Raw genomic sequence first — 22,896 nt, forward strand, 5'->3', positions numbered from 1 at the left:
TTAAAAAATCCAAGATCTGTGATATGCTGCTTACAACACACCCACTGAAAGTGAAAGGATGAGAAAAGTTATTTCAAGCCAGTGGTATACAAATAATTAGTGGTGTTACTACACTTATAGTAAACAAAAATACACTTTAAACTGAAAGTTGTAGGGTGGCCTGGGTGGCTCAGCGGTTGAGCATCTGCCTTTGGCTCAGGGCATGATCCTGGAGTCCCAGGATCAAGTCCCACATCCGGCTCCCTGCACAGAGCCTGCTTCTCCCTCTGCCTGTGTCTCTGCTTCTCTCTCTGTGTCTCTCATGAATTAAATAAATAAATCTTTAAAAATAAATAAATAAACCAAAAGTTGTAAAAATACAAAAAGAAAGCCATTAGGTAATGATAAAAGGGTCAGTCCATTAAAAAGATATAACAGTTGTAATAATTTACATACCAAACATCAGGGCACCTGAAAATATAAAGCAAAACTAACAGGCAGAAGGAGAAACAGTAATACAGTAGTGGAAGATTCTAATTCCCCACCTTTCAATAAGGGATAGATCAGATGGATTGAACAAAGTAGCAGCAGATTTGAACATGATACACCAAAGGGACCCGACAGACATGTACAAAACATTCTGACAACAAAAATACATGTTCTTCTCAAAAGCAAATGCACATTTTCTAGCATAAACCGTATGGTAAGCCACAAAGCAACTCTTAGCAAATTCAAGAAGACAAAAGCTACAGGCATCTTCTCTTTCCATAAAGCAATGAAATTACAAATAAATAACAACAGTAAAACTAAAAAATTCATGAAGAAATGAAATTAAACAACACTCTCCGGAACAACTAATAGATCAAAGAAGAAATTAAAGGGGAAACAGTTAAGTATACAAATGAAAATGGAACTACAGTGTATCAAAACTTATGGGATACAACAAAAGCATTTCAAAGAGGAAAGTTTATAGCAATAAATGTCTACATTAAGAAACAAAGAAATAGAGGCGCCTGGGTGGCTCAGTCGGTTAAGCATCTGCCATCGGCTCAGGGCCCTGGGATCGAGCCCCCACGTCAGGCTCCCTGCTCAGCAGGGAGTCTGCTTCTTCATCTCCCTCTGCCCTGCTTGTGCTTCCTCTCTCTCAAATAAATAAAATCTTTTTTTAGAAACCTTGTACAAAAAGGAAACAACAAAATGAAAAACAATCTGTGTAATGGGAAAAAAAAATATGTGCCACCAAATATCTGATAAAGGTTTACTATTCAAAAATAAATACTACTTAGGGATCCCAATGAAGATGGCAGAGTACAGGGCTCCTGAACTGACCTCCTCCCACAGACAGACCAAGGCTGCAGCTAGATATAGAGTAACTCTCTGAGAACAACCCAAAGAGAAGCAGAACACTTCTTTCGCATCTAAAGATAAAAAAATAACATTTAAAAAGTTGAAATGTTGAAAAAGGGAAATGGGACAGAGACACACAGTCTGGTCAGAACTCACAACCCTTGTGTGGCAACCACCAAACAGGAGAGGTCACAGATGCAGATGTTCTTCCTGAGATCAAGGATGGCAGCCCTGCACTGGCAGGGCCCTGGGGGCCTGCAGCAAGAGAGGGAGGCCCAGTCACGTCTGGCTTTGCAGAATGGGGGGCTTTACTCTGGGAGCTCTGAAAATCAGCAGGGCTTAACCCCAGGAGAGCAGAGGGTGAAAGGAAATCAAGACTCCACTCTTAAGGAGCCTGCACTCAGACTTACTCATCTGGAGACCTTGCACAGAAGCAACACTTTGAAAAGCACCCGGCTCTACATGCAGGAAGTTTGCTGACTATTTTTAGGGAATGTAATGAAGTAATAGGCATCAGTGCACGGCTTCAGACAGGACCAGCACCCTCTCAGGGTGTCCCCCACCCATCACAGACAGCAGGGGGCCTTGGGACCAGTAGCCTCCAAAGCAGCTCCTGCCTTGGGGTGGGGGTGGGAGCCTTGCCCATCAGCTCACCCCCAGCCACAGTGGGGGCAGTACATGAGGCCCACACAGAGGATAGCTCTGGAGGGCCTGGTTTTGACAGCCTGACACATTGTGCTTCTGGGCCCTGAGGATGCCTTCTCCATAAGGCCACTCCCTCAGAATCAGGGGATGTACCTAATTGACCTAATACAAGCAGTAAACACAGAGTTAGGCAAAATTAGGACATGCAGGAATATGTTCTAAGCAAAAGAACAAGACCGAACCTCAGGAAGAATAACTAAATGAAACAGATGAGCAATCCATCTGAGAGTTCAAAGTGAGAGTCAAAAGATAATCACCAAAATTAGGAGATTGGATGAACACACAGAGAACTTCAAAGAAACAGAAAATATGAAAATATAGGACCAATCAGAGCTAAGAATGGATCAGAGATCTGGAAGACAGGGTGGTGGTAATCACTCAAGCTCAATAGCAAAAAGGAATTATAAAAATGAGGACAGTTTAAGTGACTTCTGGGACAGCATCAAGTACACCAACATTTGCATTACAGGGGTCCCAGAGACAGAAAGGGCAGAAAATATATTTGAGGAAATAATTAAGTTTTCTATTCTGGGGGAGGAAACAGATATCCAGGCCCAGGAAACACAGAAAGCCCCAAACAAGATAAACTCAAAGAGGTCCACATTAAGACAAGTAATTAAAATGTCAAAATTTAAAGATAAAGAGGGAAATCTTCAAAGTAGGAAAAGTAAAGCAACTAGTCACATAAAAGGGAATACTCCAAAAACCACCAGCTGATTTTTCAGCACAAACTTTTCAGGTCACAAGGGAGAGGAATATATTCAAAGTGCTTTAAGAAAAACTACAAGAATACTCCACCTAGAAAGATTATTATTCAGAACTGAAGCAGAGATCATGAGTTTCTCATATGAAAACCTTTTTTAGAGGAGTTCATCACCACTAAACCAACCTTATAAGAAATGTTAAAGAGACTTTTGAAAGCAGGAATGGAAAGGCCATAACTAGAGAAAAGTTCAGAATAAGAACACCTCACTGGCAAAAGCACACATAGAATAAAGGTAGTGAATTAACTGCTTCAAAAGCTAGCATGAAGATTAATAGAGAAAAGTAGTAAAATAAACCCTAGGATAGTCCAAAGGTATATAAAACAAAAGATGTAAGATACAATGTGAAATATGTAAAATGTGGAGGGAGTAAAAATGTAGTGTTTTTCAAATGTGTTCCAACTTCAGAGACCATCAACTAGAAACTGACTGTTCTACACTCATGGTCTTATACATGAACTTCCAGAACCTCTAACAAAGGCAGGCAAGCCTCCTTTATTGTACCTCACTTTACTGTGCTTTATAAGTGTTACTTTTATTTTATTTTTATTTTTATTTTTTTACAAAATGAAGGTTTACAGCAACCCTGCACCAAACAAGCCTATTAAGTCCCATTTTTCCAACACAGTCGCTGTGTGTCTGTGCCACACATGGGTAATTCTCACATTATTTCACACTTCCATATATTTGTTATGGTGATCATCTTTGAGGTTACGTCTTAGCTCTTTTCGGACACCACAGAGTGCACCTGTGTGTTGGCTGACTGCTGCACTGACTGGCTGTCCTTATCGCTCCCTCCCCTCAACCTCCCTCTTCCCTGAGACACAACAGTATTGGCAGTAGACCAGTTTGTAACACTACAGTGGCCTTGTAGGGCCCCAGGGCAGCTGCCCCAAGATGGGCCGCTCTGCCATGAAGCCTATTTTGTGTTAAAAGCCATCAAGACTCAGCAGATGCAGGAAAAGCTCTCGACCTCCTCCATAACTGCCAGAAGAATCCACCTGGAGGGCCCATTTAGGGAAGAGAGCAGTCACCAGAGATGCTTACATGTTGGTATGAACAAGGGATGGTGGACTGGCAGGGGCCCAGCACACTTTCCCTTTTCAGAGGATGGCATTCATTCCTTTGAAGACTGAGACCCCCCACTCCTTTCTCCTTAGTTGAGGAGGACATGTATGCCTCATTGTGCCAGTCTGGGAACTTCCCCATCTGTGTGGATTCTTCATATGGACGTTATTGAATGTGATTTCCTGTTAATCCATCTCTGGTCCACTTGGTTCTCACTCTAGCTAGAATAACCTCAAGGAGACAGAATGTTCTTGCTGCCTAACAGCTCTGAAGTGTTCAAGTGCAAGGAAGGGTCTCAGGTCTCACACTTTAAATCCAAAGCTAGAAGTGACTACACCTTATGAGGAAAGAATATTGAAAGTGGAGACTGGCACAAGACGCCTTACTTTCAGCCTCACAGTGACATTGTGAATGCAAAGGGAAAGTTCCCCAGAGAAGTAACAAGTGTTCCTCTAGCGAGCTCATGAGTAAGAAAGTCAGCAAGGCAATCTCATCGTCAATATGGAGAAAGTTCTAGGGGTGTGAAGGGAAGATCAAACCAGCCACAATGCTCCTGTAAGTCAAAGGCTAATCCAAAGTCTGAGAGCTGAGGAAGGTGCAGAAATTGGAGGCTGGAAGAGGTGGGCTGGTGAGGCTTCGGGAAAGAAGCCATCTCCATAGCATCTGAGTCCAGGCAGAGCAGCAGGCACAGATGTCAAAGCTGTGCAAGTTACTCAGAAAATCTGCCTAAGATAACTGATGGAGACCGCTACACTGAACAAAACAGATTATCAGTATAGACAAATGGCCTTTACTGAAGACCCCATCCAGAACTTTCACAGCTGGAGAGAGATCATGCTGGGCTTTAGAGCTTGAAAGGACAGGCTGCCACTTTTGTTAAGACAAAGGCAAAGGTGAGGCTATGTTGAGGCCAATGCTCATTGAGGATTGGGAAAATCCCCAGCCCTTGAAAATTATCCTCTATCTACTCTGCATGTACTCTAGAAGTTGAACAAAGCCTAGATGAGAACACAACTCTTTAAAACATCATTAAAATTTTTTTTTATTTTTTAAGATTTTTATTTATTTGAGAAAGCACAAGCAAGCACAAGCAGGGAGGGACAGAGGGAGAGGGAGAAGCAGACTCCTCACTGGTCAGGGACCCTGACATAGGGCTTGATCACAGGACCCTGAGATCATGACCTGAGCTGAAGGCAGATGCTTCACTGACTGAGCCTCCCAGGCACCCTTTTAATTTTTAAGTCTTAAAATTCTTTGATAGTCTAGGTCTTTTTTTTTTTTTTAACCCCTATTATGCCATGAATTCATAGGGAACTGGTTCTAGCAGCTCAGGCTCCATTCTACTGGTTTTTGCAAAGTGTTCTTTTCAGAGTGGAGCAGGCTGGTGCTATGGTTGAACCCAGACACCCTGCTCTTTGGCCTCCTCCTTTTCCCTGACAATTTCCCTTCACTCACTTCAGGAAGTTGTCTCCATTCAGTATGTACATTACTTCTCTTGGCAAGAATCTTCCCTTAACGTGCCTATTCTCAGCAGCACCAGCAGCAAGAGCCTCTGTAGGCTCTTCCAGTTTTGTGTTGCTAACACTGTGGGGTGCTCCTGTTTGAACTGTGCCCATTCCCTCCCCATCAACAGCATCCCCTTCCTGAAGACTCACATGTATGTGGCTAAAGGAACAATGCCATGTTTTCTAAGAGGCCTAGAGAATACACAGCAGGTGCCTCTTCTCTTTTCCTTTGTGCTGGTCATCTTGGTGAATGACTGGAAGATGGGGGAACAGATCCAAAGGCCATGTTGTATTCTTTTAAGTGCACTGCTGAGATCTTGTGTTCAGAAAAATCATTTTCTTTAAAAATATTGGTGCTAGAGCACCTGATTGTCTCAGTTGGCAGAGCATGCGACTCTTAAACTTGGTGTTGTAAGTTCAAGCCCCATATTGGGTGTAAAGATTACTTAAAAATAAAATCTTTAAAAAAAATATTCATTTACAATATATCTGGTCATCCAAGAGCTCCAATGCAGATGTCCAGTGAGATTAATGTTCTTATACCTATTAATACAATATACACCTTGCACCCTATGGATCAAGAACAAACTTCTATTTTCAAGCCTTATTACTTAAGAAATATATTTCACAAGGCCATGGCTATGCCAGACATGGATTCCTCTGATGGATATGGGCAAAGTAAACTGAAAACCTTCTGGAAAGGATTCTCATTCTAGATGCCAATAAGAGTACTGACTCATGGAAAGAAGTCAAAATACCAACATTAAGAAGAGTTTCAGAGCACCCTGAGGGGTTCAGGACCTCAGGGGAGGAAGTCAGTGCAGATAGGGTGGAAACAGCTGCAGAACGAGAATCAGAAGTAAGTGGAGCCTGAGGATGGGGCTGATGGGCTGCAATCTCATGATCAAACTTGAATGGAGGAGGGGTTGCCTCTTAGCAAAGGAAGTGGTTTCTTGAGATAGAATCTACTCCTGATGAAGATGGTGTGAAGACTGTTGAAATGACAACAAAGTATTACAGAATATTTCAGAATATTACATTCAGAATAACTCAGAGTATCACATAAACTTGGTTGATAAAGCAACAGAAAGTTTGGGAGGACTGATTCCACTTTTAAAAAGTATAATATGTATAAAAAGCTATCTAATGCATTGCATGGCACAGAAATCATTCATGCAAAAAAAGTCAAACAATTTGGCAAAATTTGTTTTCTTATTTTATTTTTTTTAAAGATTTTATTTATTCATATGAGAGAGAGAGAGAGAGAGAGAGAGAGACAGGCAGAGGGAGAAGCAGGCTCCATGCAGGGAGCCCGATGTGGGACTTGATCCCGGGACTCCAGGATCACGCCCTGGACCAAAGGCAGGCGCTAAACCGCTGAGCCACCCAGGGATCCCCCTGTTTTCTTAATTTAACAAATCCACAGCCACCCCAACCTTCAGCAGCCCCACACTAACCCATTGGCAGCCACCAACATTGAGGCAGGACCCTCCACTAGCAAGAGGATCGGGATTCACTGCAGGCTCAGATGATACTAGTATTTTAACCAATAAGCCTTTTACAATTAAGATATGTAGTTTTTTAGACATAATATTATTACATACTTAATAGACTACAGTGTAAACATAACTTTTAAGTACACTGGGAAATGAAAATATTAATTTAACTCGTTTTATTGTGGCAGACTGAAATTGAAACTGCTATATCTTCAAGGTATGCCGGTTCACAAAAACCAAAGAAAAAGAAATCCAAATACTGAAGAAATTCATCAAATCACAAGGGAAGAGCAAGAGAAAAAAGGAAAAAAGAACTACAAAAATCAGGAAACAACCAAATGGCAGCAAGTACTGCCATATCAATAATTTCCTTAAATGTAAATGGACTTAACGCTCTAGTCCAAAGACAGGGTGACTGAAGGGAGAAGAGACCCATCCATGTCTCCTCTGAAAGACATGTTGCCTTTCAGAGACTCACTGCAGACTCAATGACACACACACACATTGAGCGCATGAGGGTGGGAAAAGATAGTCCTCACAAATGGAAATAACAAGAAAGCTGGGGAAACAATACTCATATCACACAAAACAGACTTTGAAAGAAAAGAAAGGTGTTACACAAAAGAAAGGTGTTACATAATGATAAAGGCATCAACTCCATAAGGGGCTATAGCAATTTTAGTATCCACATTCCTGAGATAAATAAAGGAGAAACTGGCAACAGCAGGGGACTTTCAAACCCCATTTACATCAATTGCCCAGACAGACTATCGTCAAGGAAGCAGTAGCTGTAAACGACACACCAGATGGATGGGCCGGACAGATATGGGCAGAACCTTCCAGCCAAACACAACAGAAGACACACTGTCTTTCAAGGGCACAGGAAACAGAGCACATGTGGGGTCACAAAACAAGTCTCAGTAAGTTTAAGACAAATCCTATCAAGCACCTTTTCCAAACACAAGAGTATGAAACCAGAAGTCAATTACAAGAAAAACTGGAAACAACACAGGTAGAGGCTCAGCAACATGTCACTACAATCAGTGGGTCAAGGAAGAAATCTAAGATGCAATAAAAAAACACCCTGAGGCAAATGCAAAGGAAAACATCCCCAAATCTGTGGCACAGTCAACACTGTTCTAAGGGGGAAGCTTACAGTGATACAGGCCTACCTCAAGATGCAGGAGAAATTTCAAATCAACACAGATACTTAGAGAAGCTGAAAAACAAAAAATACCAAAAGAAAATCACTGAAACCAAGAACAATTCTTTGAAAACCTTTAGCCAGATTCATCAAGAAAAAGGAAGAAGTCAAAATCAGAAACTCAGGACAAGTTACAACCAATAGTACAAAACCACAAGAGGTAAGAGACCCCTGTGAATAATTATGCCAACAAACTGGGCAACCTAGAAACCAAGAAGAAAATGAAAAATTTGAACAAACCAATGACTAGAAAAGAAGTTGAGCTGGCAGTAAAAAACTCCCAACAAACTAAAGTCTAGGACCAGAGGGATTCACAGGCCAATTCTACCAAACATCTGAAAATATATTAATACCCACCCTACCAACTAGTCCAAAAAACTGCAGAGGCAGTTATGTTTGTAATATCATTCAATAAAGCCAGCATTACCCTGATCCTAAAGCCAAAGACACCAATAAAAAAGAGAACTACAAAAAAAAAAAAAAAAAAAAGAGAACTACAGGCCAATATTTCTAATGAACATGGATGCAAAAATCCTCCACAAAATATGAGCAAACAGCATTCAGCAATACGTCAAAAGGATCATTCTCCACAACAAAGTGAGATTTATTCCAGGGATACAAGGATGTTTCCCTACCTACAAATCAACGTGGTACACTACATTAACAAAATGATCGATAAAAATATCTCAACAAATGCAGAAAAAGCACTGGACAAAAAAAAAAATCAACATCCATTCATGATAAAAAATTCTCAACAAAGTGGTAATAAGGGAGCAAATCTCAATGTAATATTGGCCATATATGACTAACTCACAGCTAACATCACACTGACGGGTAAAAAAGCTAAGAGCTTTTTAAGATCTGGAACAAGATAAAGAGGCCCACTCTCACTACTTTCATTCAACTAGTAGGAGAAGCCCTAGTCATGGCAGTCAGGCAAGAAATAAAAGGCATCCAAAGTGGTAATGAAGAAGTAAACTTTCACTATTTGCAGATGACAGGATACTATCCTTAGAAAAGTCTAAAGAATCTACCCAGGAACTATTAAAATAAATGAATTCAATAAAGTTGCGGGATACAAAATTCGTATTCCTGAATTGGTTGTGTACCTATACAGCAGTTATAAATGGAAAAGCGAAACAATCCTACTAATAAAAAAAGAATAAACTATCACTTTAACCAAATCACTGTACTCTGAAAACCAAAGACAATAATGGAAGAAACTAAATATGACACAAATAAATGGAAAGATATGCCATGCTCATGGAAGGGAATAATTTATATCTTGTCTTACTGCACTTTGCTTTATCTACTTCACAGATAATGAATTTTTTCCACAAAGTGAAGGTTGTGGCAATACTATATCATCAAGTAATTCCACTGGTGCCATTTTTCCAATAGCACTGGCTCACTTCGTGTCTGTCACATTTTGGTTATTCTCAGAATAGTTAAAACATTCTCTTTTTGTTGTTGTTGTTGTTGTTACAGTGATCCATGATTAAAACTCCTGGAAAGCTCATAATGGTTAGCATTCTTTTTGTAATAAAATATTTTTAAATTAAGGTATGTACATTTTTAAAGACATAATCCAATTGCACACTTAATAGACTATAGTGTAAACAACTTTACATGTACTGGGAAACCATAAAATTCATGACTTGCTTTACTGCGATGGTCTGCAAACCTGCAATCTTCTGATGTATACTGCATTGTTAAGATACTCAAACAGCCGGAAGCAAACTATGGATTTAATGCAATCCCTATCAAATACCAGTGACATCTTCCATAGAACTAGAATAATCCTAAAATGTGTAGGGAACCATAAAAGACCCTGAAAAGCCGAAGCAATCCTAAGAATAAAGCTGGATGTACCACATTCAGATTTCAACCTATATGACAAAGCTACAGCAATCAAAACAGTATGGCAGAATATAGACAGACATAGATCAGTGGAGCCCAACACAGAGCCCAGAAAAAAAAAAAAAAAAAGCTTAAATGATCCATTAATCTAAGATAAAGTAGGCAAATATACAATGGGGAAAAGATATCTCCTCAATAAATGGTATTTGGAAAACTGGACAGCTACCTGCAAAAAAATGAAACTAGACCACTTTCTTACACAGATAAAAATAAACTCAAACTGGATTAAAAACCTAAATATAAGGCCTGAGATCATAAAACTCCCAGGAGAAAACAGTCTTAGTAGTATTTTCTGTATTTGTCTCCTCAGGCAAGGATAAAAAAAAGCAAAAACAATCAATCATGGCTGTACCAAAATATTTGCTTTTATACAGCAAAGAAAACCATCAATGGGAGAAGACATTTGTAAATGATATCTCTGGTACAGAGCTAATATCTAACATATATAAAGAACTTGTTCAATTCAACACAAAAAACAATCTGAGTAAAAAATGGGCAGAGGACTTGAAAAAACTTTTTTCCCCACGGAAGACATAGAAATGGCCAAAACACACATGAAAAGATGCTCAACGTCACTTATTATCAGGCAAATGCAAATCAAAACCACGATGAACTATCACCTCATCCTTGTCAGGATGGCTATTACCAAAAAGAATTGAAAGTGTTGGTGGGGATATGGAGAAAAGCAAACCTCATGCACTATTGCTAGTAATGTAAATTGGTGCAGCCACTCTGGAAAACAGTACAGAGGTCCCTCAAAACAGTAGAAGTAAAACTACCATATGATCTAGCAATTCCACTTACAGGTATTTATCTGAAGAAGATGCAAACCATAACTCAAAAAGGTACTGCATCCCTATTTACTGCCACAGTATTTACAACAGCCAAGATTAAGGAAGCAGCCTACGTGTCCATTAATAGATCAATGAATAGAGGATATATAATGAGCATAGATTGTTCAGTGGAATACTGCTTGCCCATAAGGAGTGAAACTTTGCCATCCACCACCACATGGATGGCCTTAGTGGTACTATGTTAAATGAAGTAAGTCAGAGAAAGAGAAATGAAATCCCTTACGATCTCACTTAAATGTGGAATCTAAAAAACCAAATGAAAAAACAAAAGAGACTCAAATATAAGAGCTCGTGATTGCCATCAGGGTGGAGGATGGGAAGATGGGTAAAACAGGTGAAGGGGATTAAAACGTTCAAGTTTCCAGCTATAAAATAAAGAAGTCACAGAGATTTAAAGTACAGCAGAGGGAGTATAGTGAATAAGGTAATAACTGATGACAGATGGTAACCAGACTTACTGTGGTGAGCAGTTTGTAATGTACATGACTGTCAAATCACTATGTCGGACACCTGAAGCTAAGTTTGTATGCCAACTATCGTTTTAAAAAGATTAAAAAAAAAAAAAAAGATTAAAAGAACTCCTACAACTCCATAGCAGAACATCTTTAATCCAATTAAAAGTGGCATTTTTCCAAACCAGATATACAAATGGTCAGCAAGTACATTAAAAGATATTCATAATCACTCAGTAAAATAAAATGCAAATCAAACTGTGAGGAGGCGTCCTCTCATGCTTGTTAAAATGGGTAAGATCAAAAAGACATGGATGTGGATAAAAGGGAAATCTTGAGCGCTGTTGGCAGAACTGTGAAGTGGTGCAGCCACTGGAGAAACAGTATGGAGATTCCTCAAAAAATGAAGAATAGGTGTACCATGAGATCCAGCAAGTCCACTGCTGGATATTTATGCAAAGGAAATGAGATCACTGTGCCCAAGAGATACCTGTGCCCCATGTTTACAGCAGCATTATCTACGCCCATCAGTGGATGAGCGAGCTAATATACACAATGGAGTATTACCAACCATAAAAAAGGAAGAATTCCCACCATTTTCAGCAACATGAATAGCCCTTGAAGGCATCATGTTAAGAAAACTGAGACAAAGCCACATACTACATGATCTCACTTACACGTGGAATTTAAGACAAAGAAACCAACCAAGTTCACAGAAAAAGAAATCGGCTTTGTGGTCATGGCAGGAGTGAGGGAGGGGGAGGTGAATGAAGGTGTGCCAGGAGGAGACTTCCAGGTGTAAGGTAAGTACCAGAGATGTAATGCACCACACAGTACCTTGGTTAACACCACAGTATGAGATGCAGGAAAATTAAGAGGAAATCCTCAAAGTTCTTTCATATGAACAAAAAAAGCATTTTTTCTTTTTATTATTTCCTTTTTTTTTTCTATCTATGAGATGATGGGTGTTGAGTGGCCATCACCTCACAGTGTAAGTCAAGCAGTTATGCTCACACCTTAAATTTACACAATGTCAATTTTTCCTCATTAAAGCCATAAAAAAGTTAACTTTTAAGTGTAGTACTAGCATTACAATTATTTTTAAAAAAGTGTCCTCATGTCTCTGTGAAACAGGCGATCTTAATACATACACTTCTATGGTAAAAGCTACCGGAGTTTCTGTAGGACACAGTGTTAAGTCTGTTTTCTCTGGAGAAAGTCATAAATGATTCACAATAATGATTCCGTTACCTATAAAGCTACTGCTGGTTTTCTCTTTATCAGACTATGGGGTAAACAGAGTTAACGGAGATTAATCAATCCCCTTGAGATGACAGTGTGCTTTAACGCTGAACCATGAAGCTTTGAGTGAGGCTCTTCCTGGGGACAATGTGGGCTTCAATGTCAAGAACGTATCTGTCAAGGATGTTTGTCGTGGCAACGTGTCTGGTGACAGCAAAAATGACCCACCAATGGAAGCAGCTGGCTTCACGGCCCAGGTGAGTATCCTGAACCATCCAGGCCAAATCAGTGCTGGATACGCACCTGTGCTGGATTGTCACAGCTCATGGCTTGCAAGCTTGCTGAGCTGAAGGAGAAGATAGATCGTCGTTCTGGAAAAAAGCTGGAAGATGGTCCCAAGTTCTTGAAATCTAGGGATGCTGCCATTGCTGATATGGTTCCTGGCAAACCTATGTGTGTTGAGAGCTTCTCTGACTATCCTCCTCTGGGCCGTTTTGCTGTTCGTGATGTGAGACAGACGGTTGCTGTGGGTGTCATCAAAGCAGTGGACTGGAAGGCAGCTGGAGCTGGCAAAGTCACCAAGCCTGCCCAGAAAGCTCAGAAGGCTGAGTGAATATTATCCCCAATACCTGCCACCCCAGTCTTAATCAGTGGTGGAAGAACGGTCTCAGAACTGTGTGTCAAGGGACACCTGGGTGGCTCAGTGGTTGAGCATCTGCCTTTGGCGCAGGGTGTGATCCTGGAGTCCCAGGATCGAGTCCCACATAGGGCTCCCTCCATGAAGCCTGCTTCTCCCTCTGCCTATGGCTCTGTGTCTCTCATGAATAAATAAATAAACTCTTCAAAAAATTAAAAAAAAAAAAAAGAACTGTGTGTCAATTGGCCATTTAAGTTTAATAGTAAAGACTGGTTAATGATAATGCATCGTAAAACCTTCGGAAGGAAAGGAGAATGTTTTGTGGCCCATTTGTTTTTTTCTGTGCATGTGTGGCAGTTTTAAGTTATTAGTTTTTTAAATCAGTACTTTTTAATGGAAACAATTTGACCAAAAATCTGTCACAGAATTTTGAGACCCACTAAAACAAAAGTTTAATGAGAAAAATAAATAAAATAAAAATGGAATAATGTAACCAACAGATGACCATGTCTGAGATTTATTCCCCCAGATTTATATCTGATAAGTGGGCTGCCGACCATTCAAACTGCAGGATTTCCACACTGACACACCATCTTGCTCTGGGACCAGGAAGCACAATACGGGGGCATCCTCTCACTCCCCACATGACCTAAGTGCAGTCCTGCGGCCTGTCATCCTCACGAGGCCGTCCCCACTGGGATACTGCCCCCCCCCTTCCATCCTGCAGGCATCTCTCTGCTGTCCTCAGGCCTCACTTCTCCACCTGTGATAATCCTGAGGCCCACAGTGCCAGGTGTCTGGTTTTACTGGCCAAAAAGCCACTTGAGCACCAACCCCAATACCCAGCTGCCAGCTGCCCCCTCTGCACACCTGCTGCGTCCAGCCAGCCAGCACCTCCTCTCCATCTCTGTCACTGCTATCCAGACCTGTATCCCACTTGGGCAGATTTGTTTCAAAACCTGCAGTGGCTTCCCACGGCGCTATTAAACCCCAAACCCCCAGCCCCCACATCACCTTCATGCCACTCCTTCAGGTCAGGGCACAGCCACAAGGTCACCGGGCTGAACCCCAGTACCCCCAGCTCAGCATCACGGCCCTGGTAAGCCAGGCCAGGTCCCTGCCATCCTCTTCGATCTGAGCGGCCCATCTGACCACTTCCCTGCACATCACATCAGGCTTTGCTGGGAGGCTTCATCAGAACACAAGCCAAGAAAACAGCATTCCCCTGGGTCACAGTTACACAAGTGCAGCAAGTCTCCCATTAACACTGAAGCCCTGTTCCTCGTCACCGTGGAGGGAAAGGCCCTGCTTCCAATTCCCAGCACACTGGGGGGAGTGCTGGGCATGATTTACCTTGACAAAGGAGCTTCCAGGAATCTCACAGGTGAGGCTGGAGACTGGAAACTGACTTCCTCCTCCCCGAGCATGTTTCTCCTTGTTTCAGCAAACACAGAGCACTGGGAACAAGATGGTACCTGAAGCCAGCAAGCCCCTGGCAAAGCTGACTTGTTTGCTGAGGCAGACTAAAACCATCAGGTAGAGAGGGTCCTCTGTGGGTCTGGAACCCAGAGAAGCTTGCACAGAAATGGGAAGCTGAATGGGTGTTAACCAGGCAGAGGCAAGAGGGAAGAGCTCTTCAGAGAACCAGAAGAGCATGTGCAAAGGCCCCTTGGCAGAGAAGGTGGACACTGGAGGGACCAACAAAAGGTCATTGTGACCAGAGAGCAAGGAGGAGCACATTTAGTTTTTAGTTTGTGCCAGGGGCTGTATGAAAGGCAGGTGCTCTACCTATTATCTCATTTGTCCCAGGAAACACCTGTATTTTACCAGCTTTTTTTCCTCTAGAAGGAAGTGAGGCATAAAAAGGTTAAATAACTGGCCCGAGTTCACTGAAGAGGAAAGCAATAATTCTGTCTTCTTCAAAATGTCACAAAATGTCAGAGAGCACATGTAACCAGGAGGTGGGGGCACAAAACTCCAGCAAATCAAATTCACTGTAGGGTGAAAGCAGTCAAACCAGTTCTTAACCAAACTTGGAATACACTCAGTTTGTCATTTTTTAACTAGTTGTTCCCCAGTGATGGGTTTTATACAAGAGGGTTAGTTCCCTCTTTAAGAAACGATGTCCATGTAGTTAAGTTTGAATTCTAAAAAAACTAAAAACACTCGGTGAGACTAATTTAAATGATTTAAAAAATATATTTCCAAACTATGTGCTATTTTCACAGTCATAAAAAAATGAGGCAGCACAGACAAGGTACTGAAAGGACAACCTAGTTAACTAGTGGGCAAGGATGGGAACAGACTTCTCTCCATGATGTACCACTGACCAATGAACATGTGAGAAGATGCTCACCCCCACTAGTCCATGAGGAGAAGCCCATTAGAGCCACAATGAGATGTGCTTTCCTAATAACATGGGGTTCCCAATCCCAACTCAGGGTGAGAGGGTCCCTATAACTGTTGGGACAGCAGCGGGGTGTCTGAGAACTGTCCTCACTTACCTACATGGAGACAGCATCAGATCCCAGGGCTAAAGGCATGGCCCCCCACAACACCCACAAGCCCCCTCCTGTGCCCCAGTCATTGTGCTTCTGAGCACCTGCTGCAGCTGAGAGGTTCCAATGACCTCAGGTTACCTTCCTTTGCTAGTGGCTCACAGCTCAGGGACTAAGGACATGAAGCAGCAGCCAGAGGAAGTGTAGAACAGGTGCGGGGAATGGGGGGGGAGGAGGGCTGGAGGACAAGGATGAGTCAGGGGGAAGGGGCAGAGCCTCCAGGCCCTCAGCAGGTGCCACTCTCCCCGCATCCCTACCTGTTGACCAATGAGAAGCTCTCCCCAAGCTGTCTGGGTTTTTATGGAGGCTTCACCACACAGTTGTGCCCAAGTCATTAGCTATGGGCCACTGAATCTCCAGCTCCCCCATGCTCCCCAGAGTCTGGAGGGCTGTGGGTGGGCGGAGCACCAACCATTTAACCCAGTGGCTGGTCCAGCCCCCCCTTTGCCCTGTGCCCTAGGATCACCTCATTAGTGTAACAAAAAACAACCTGACCACTCTTAAGGCTTAGGAAACTCTAGGAAACTCCATGGGTTTAGAAGCTGGCCGCCAGGAACCACAGACGATGACCAATACACATGGGGAATATATTCTGGCCATCTGAATGACCCAATACATGTTTCTTACAAATCTCAGTATCGCCCATACCCACGAGGACAGGCAGACTCAAACCATCGCAACATTGTCATTCGCTGCCGGCGCAACTGAAGGTGCAGCGGCAGTGGTGGGCACAGCCTGGCAGGTCCTTAAGCACAGTACTTTCCTGTGACCCATCAACTCTCCCAAGTGACACACCCATGCACAGACTTCCACCAAAACATGTCCACCAACGTTTATAGCTGTGTCACAACAGCTGAAATGCAGAAATAGCCCACGTGTCCATCGACAAATGAATGCAGGAGCAATAGCAGTCGGCCATACAAGATGCACTACAACTTGGATGAACCTTGGAAACTTTGCCCACTGAAGACACATACCACAGGATTCCACACCCATCAAAGTCTGGGAGGAAATCCAGAGACAGAGGCAGATCAGTGGTTGCTTAGGGCAGGGGTTCGGCTGGTGGATGAGGGGGTCACCACTATAGGATCTGTCTCTGAGACATGAAAATGCTCTAAAATGGGCTGTGATGATGGCCGTACATATCTGTGAATATACCGCAAACCACCAAATTGTACATCTGAAATTGTACAGTATGTGAAATATATCTTAAAGAAGTGTTTTTTTAAAAGAACCCCCCAAAAGCCCTCCAAATCAATATGAAAATAGATTCCTTCAACTGAGTTGAGACTAACTCCAAACAGGACATGTTTATTAATCACATCTCAGTTTAGCAAACAGTAAAATGCTTGCTATTTCCCAGTGCCACTGAGTCTGTAGCAAACAGGTCCCTTATACTGCCAGTGGGAGTAAACATGTGTTATGTTCTTGGAAGAAAATTTAGCAACATACCCAGTTAAAATAATACACCATGTGACTCAGCAACTCCACCACTAGAAAAGAGCCCTTGCAGAGGTATACCAAGGTGGACCAGGGAGGACACTCACTGCAGCCCCACTCGACACAGCAAAGGCTGCAAATAACCTATATGTGCATCAACAGGGGGCTGGGTGAGTGCGTTATGCTGCATCTGTTCCATGGAAGAGCACGTGGCTGAGGATGAGGAAGAGCAATCAGCCTTGAGGAGCAATGAGGTTTAGGTGAGACCAGCTGGGCAGAGCATAGTACACTCAGCATTACACATTTATGTTAATAACAAGCGTCTATACTATAGATGAATTATGCTTGCATGAATTTTTGGAAGGATCCATGTGAAACTGGTGACATTTCTGGCTATAGACACCATATGATGGTGGTTCCATTAACGGGGATAAACACAGGAGAAGATCTCTGGGTGAAAGTAAGGAATTGAGCTTTGAGCTGTAACAGCGCACCTGGGAATAGGGCTGGGTGGGGCTCAGTGTCCACAGGAAGGCTGGAAGCACGTATTGCGTATGTTTACGCACTGCATGAAATTTTTCATCACGTATGTGCCTTTCTTGTATTTTATAATTAGTTGTGAAGAAATTACATAGTGAGAAAAAGTAAGATAATAGATGAACAAAAGGGTGAGATGCCAAAGACCAAGTAAGTGCCCGACACCCCTCTGGGACACTCTAGGAAGCATATCCATGTCTCTGGAAGAGACACCTTTGTACACCTGGGAACATTTTTGAGAAATCCCCTTGTACTGCCACACACGAGGTGGGAGCCATCAACGAGTCTGACAGATGTCGGGGGAGCCCGGAGCAAGCCTACCAGCTTTCTATGGATCAAAAAAGGTAAAATGAGTCCCATGGGCTGGATCCCCAAGCTCAGGCTTGGAAGGGCCCTCCTGCACCCCAGTGTACAGGACCCTGACTTTCACGGGCATTACAGATGGGACACTGCAGTCTGGGAGCCAGCCTTCTGCCCAGGGTCAACCCTTTCATGGGGCAGGTGCTGGGAGGGTAGACAAGTGCAAGTTTGTCTTCTATACCGTCTTTTGTTCTTCCTGCCTTTGCATTCTAATATTCCTCAAACTGTTCTTTTTCTCTTATTCACATCACAATAAAATAGAGCAGCACTTTCTGATGTGAACTGGGAGCATCTCATTTGGCTCCTACAACTAGTTTAGGACAGAGGCATGCTTCAGTGAAGAAAACACCAAGAGTGTTCCAACTCACCATTGCACCTGCAGTCTTTGGGGTGCACAGTGATCCAGAAACACTGGAGCATTTTAATGCCTGAGAGCTAACCACCCTACTACCCCTCGCACAAGAAAGACTCAGAAAAGTGAACATAGTGGCCAGAATCCACATTTCTGGTCTCCTCTACTACACACACACACACACACACACACACACACACACACACATTTAAGATTTATTTATTCATTTCAGAGAAAGAGCGAGAGTGAGCATGCATGAGATGGGGGAGGGGCAGAGAAAGAGAGGGAGAGAGTCCCAAGCTGACTGTACTGAGAGGGAGTCCAATGCAGGACTCAATCCCAGGACCCTGAGATCACAACCTGAGCTGAAATCAAGAGTCACAGGAGTCAGACGCTGAACCGACGGTGCCACCAAGGCACCCCTGCTCTACTATATTTTTGACATCTCAAAATATCATAGTGCATCTGAAACATGGTTTCCACTTCCTCCTCTCCTACATGTAATGATGTAACTCGTGCCACCACTGTGCCAGCCCATGACCTGCCCATGTCCCTGCACACGAGTCCTGTTTCAGGGCACCTGTCTACCTGCAGTGCCCTCCACTCCGTATCCACAGGGCTGTCCTCCCTCCCATCATAGTCTTTTTTTTTTTTTTTTTAATTTTTACTTACTTATGATAGTCACAGAGAGAGAGAGAGAGAGGCAGAGACACAGGCAGAGGGAGAAGCAGGCTCCATGCACCGGGAGCCCGACATAGGATTCGATCCCGGGTCTCCAGGATCCCGTCCTGGACCAAAGGCAGGCGCCAAACCGCTGCGCCACCCAGGGATCCCCTTCCCATCATAGTCTTGTCAGATGGCGGCTCCTCCCCAACAGCCTCATCTGAAGTAGCCCTTCCCAAGCTTTTGCCACGTTTCCCAGTTGACTTGTGTATATATTCAGTCTACGCCATTTATTTTTGTCAATCACCACCTGACCCCGAGTTCCTTAGTTGTTTCTCTCCTTAGTCTGTATCTGCTGGTGTGGTACCCTTTATGGGAGTAGGGACTCACCTGTCTTATTCACCACTTCCTGCCCAAGACTAAAACAGCGCCTGGTGCAGTGGGCAGACAAAACAAACATCTGTTCAATGAACATAATATTGCAAGATTTTCCACTCTGCATTCCTTAAGACAACATCTGATGATGTTAAAAGTTACCATTCATTTTCAAATGCCATCCCAGAAACATGTGTTGACACAATAACCAGTCCTGGAGAAACGGATGTGGTTCTGTAAGAACAAGCGAGTTTTTCAGAGCAGTTAGGGAAGCTGCTGAAATCTGAGCCCAAGCCAAGTCCATCTGCTCAAAATTGCTATAGTCCTGCCACATCTGTGGATAAAACCACACCAACAAGAGGCCAAAATGGTGGAACCAAGGGTGGGCTACCACGCCAGAAGCCATTCTGTACACATGGGACATTGAGGGTAATGGACTGCTCTGAAACTGGCCTGGTTCAAATTATGCCCGAGAAGAGGGCCTTCCCCCCAGACAGTCATCCCTTCCACCTCTCGGATTCCTCTTCTTGGGAAGCATCAGTAATAAGAGGTCAAGGAGAGGGCATTTGAGCTACTGGCTCAGAGTTCTGGCTACGGATGGGAAATGCTGTCCATTCTGAACCATGTCACATTCTCTTGTATCTTTGCCCAAATCTGTTATGAAAAAAAATCTGGGTATGTGACATCCTTACACCGTAAAAAATAAATTCATCCATCCACAGACCCTAAAATCGAAGCCCTCTGACTACATCTAAAGTGGGAAAAATTATTTTCTCTATAAGCTGAAAATATGCAAATGATCTAGTAAAACACATTTTTAAAAAACTCCTCTCAACTACCCAACAATAATCATGATTACATTTTGGGTAATCCTGTAGTCTTTTTGTCCACCCCCCAAGTGAAAAAATTTCTGTATAATTACTAAAACTAAATAAGGCCCCGCATAGAAGGTCAAAGATATGGCTATCCTCAGATAACGATTAGGGCATAAAAGGAAACACAACGCTTACATATAACAGAGTGGTACAACGGGAGGGTGACCTCAACTCCTGCTTCTCTGACCTCAAGTATCCATCCCACTGTTCAAACAATGACGACAACAAAACAGCTGTAATAATGGGTCACACTGGAGCATGGACCAGGTATGTCTGCAAACCACACACAGTGGCTCGACCATAAAGTGAGTTGGGAGTAAAATATGTACTTGGTTCCTCAGTTCAGCTTAACCAACACGTGCATTCCTTCCTGTGTACCAGGCCCGGTGTTAGGATGAGTAAGTCATGGGTCCCACTCTCAAGGAAATTAGATAGAGACCAAAAACTAAACAAAACAGGGAAAGAACATTTGCCGAACCCAACGTGGTGAGCCCTATAAAAGCAATAGGCAACAATGCTGCCAGCAGGACTGTGGGCGGTTTGCATGCTTCCCAGGCCCGTATGCCTCCAGTAACAGAACACAGGAGTTTGCCAAAGAAAAATGTGACTATCATTTTGGAAGTGACGCCAAATAAACCACATTAGACCAACAGCACCAAAAAAACTGGTAATGTTCAAAAACAGTGTTTCCACATGAGAAGGGCCTGTTACCACAAAAGACAAAATACTAAGCATAATGTCCTACAAAAATACGCACATTCAACATGTTACCTAAGAATTTTCAAGATTCAAAGAGGATATAAGAAGAATACTGTAACGGTTGTGGGAAGTGTTACACGAAGTTTTTATTACTGTATTATCTGATGTTTTTAGGAAAACGTTTTGAGGCAATGCTTTCTTTTTTTTTTTTTTCCTGTGAATTTCCAAGTGCTAGACGGGGCATCTGGAATCATCACATGGACCCTGGAGGTGATCTCAAAGTACCGTGTTAATCTCTGACAACTGTTGACAACGGCTAGCAGTGGGACTTCTCCACTGAAAAGCATTTCCAAAGGTAAGACCACACCACAGTTTCAGGAAACGCGGTGAAGGGGCACAGGTTTGGAATCAGATCCCGAGCATGCTGTGTGATGTTGGGCAGGGTCCTAACCAGTCTGGGTGTCTGCTCGCTCCATCCGTGAGATGCAGAACCATCCCCAGCTCAGCACTGCTCAGTTAGCAAACGTGTGAGAAGTTTCTCCCACATTGTAGGCTCTCAGTAAAAGACACCTAATAATCTAACAAGATGTTTTTAAAAACCCTCCCTTATGTGCCTGGCAATAATCATTATTACAGTTTGCAGCAACCGCTCTAGTCTCTTCTCCCCAAATGAAAACTTTGCTGCAGAATCAGGAAAGCTGAAATAGAAGGTTCTCGATTCAGATGGAAGCCAGGAGCCACGGCAGAGACGCTGAGAAGTGGGGATGAGGGTGAGAATGTGAGGTGGGCAGAGCGTGAGATGCTGCCAACAATGCGGCACAGGGGGCACAGGACTGTGAGTGCTCTTGCCGCCCAAATGTGCACTGCGGAAGGCTCCCTGGCTGGTGTCCTGCTGTGTGTACTCTCCCACAGAGAAATAAGACAAAAAGCCCATGACGACTCCCAGGAGCCAGGCCAGGACAACTTGGTACCTCAGCCCTACAATGCCTCGGCACATGGGGGACACTTGGTGAGTGTCGGGCAGACAAACAGGGCTGGTGACAGGTGCATGTGCCGTTTCCTCACGTCCAACTCAGCACCCAGAGAAGGAGATGAGCAGACGCATGCGGTGGCTGACTGCGGACCTCCTTCCCCCTGTGGCCTCAGGCCCCCCGAGGGGACACCCTCTGTCCCAGACTGTGCAGGCAGGGGAGCCACGCGGTAGGCGAAACTCTGGCAGGCTCCCTGGAGGTGGCCCCCGCTGACCAGTGAGGGTGGCCTGTCCCACCCATAGGCCGGCAGATGCCGGGAGTCCTATTCCTAATCTACATGCGGCGGACAAAGCCTTTGCGCCTAAAAATGGGCTTGGAAACTCAGGGTGGAAGCCCAGGATGCTCAGACGGAAAGACTCAGCGTTACTCACACTGGGTGAGGCGGAGAACGATGATCCACGCGGCAGCCGCTCTTACAATGCCTGGGACGGCCACCCGGACGGAAGCCGCAGGGCTTCGGGAAGCAGCAGCCATGGTGCCCACAGGTCGGGGCACAGCTTCCTGTACCTGCCCAGCCCCTTCGACCTGCTGCATCCTAGACAGGTGACATCTATTGCTCAAACCTTCTTAAACTCACCTGTTGGGTTAGCACTGTGGTTTCCTGAAGGCATTGAATTCTTTGTGTTTAGAGATCCTATAAAAACAAAACACATCCTGTGATGAAAAAGCATCCAACATCTAAGGACGCCGGCCGCTGGGTGTGGTGGGGCGTGCGGGAAGGCACAGCATTGCACGCAGGTTCTGCCTCGGCCACTGCTGCTGGGAAACACCTTCAACTGCCAGGGAGCACGGGACTATCTCACCGGGGTTTTCAGGGCAGAACACACGGGGCC

At 43.7% G+C, this 22,896-nt stretch overlaps 1 protein-coding gene across 1 annotated transcript in view; it reads right to left on the reverse strand.

Moving 5' to 3' along the window:
* TMEM123 (transmembrane protein 123) overlaps window positions 1-22,896 on the reverse strand; it is a 58,119-nt gene that overhangs the window by 30,897 nt on the left and 4,326 nt on the right. The window contains exon 2 of the mRNA XM_077893251.1: window positions 22,641-22,697. Coding sequence (XP_077749377.1) covers window positions 22,641-22,697 — 57 coding nt within the window. The remainder of the gene's footprint in view (window positions 1-22,640; window positions 22,698-22,896) is intronic.

Source organism: Canis aureus, chromosome 3, assembly GCF_053574225.1.
Source record: "Canis aureus isolate CA01 chromosome 3, VMU_Caureus_v.1.0, whole genome shotgun sequence".
Classification (NCBI taxonomy): domain Eukaryota; kingdom Metazoa; phylum Chordata; class Mammalia; order Carnivora; family Canidae; genus Canis; species Canis aureus.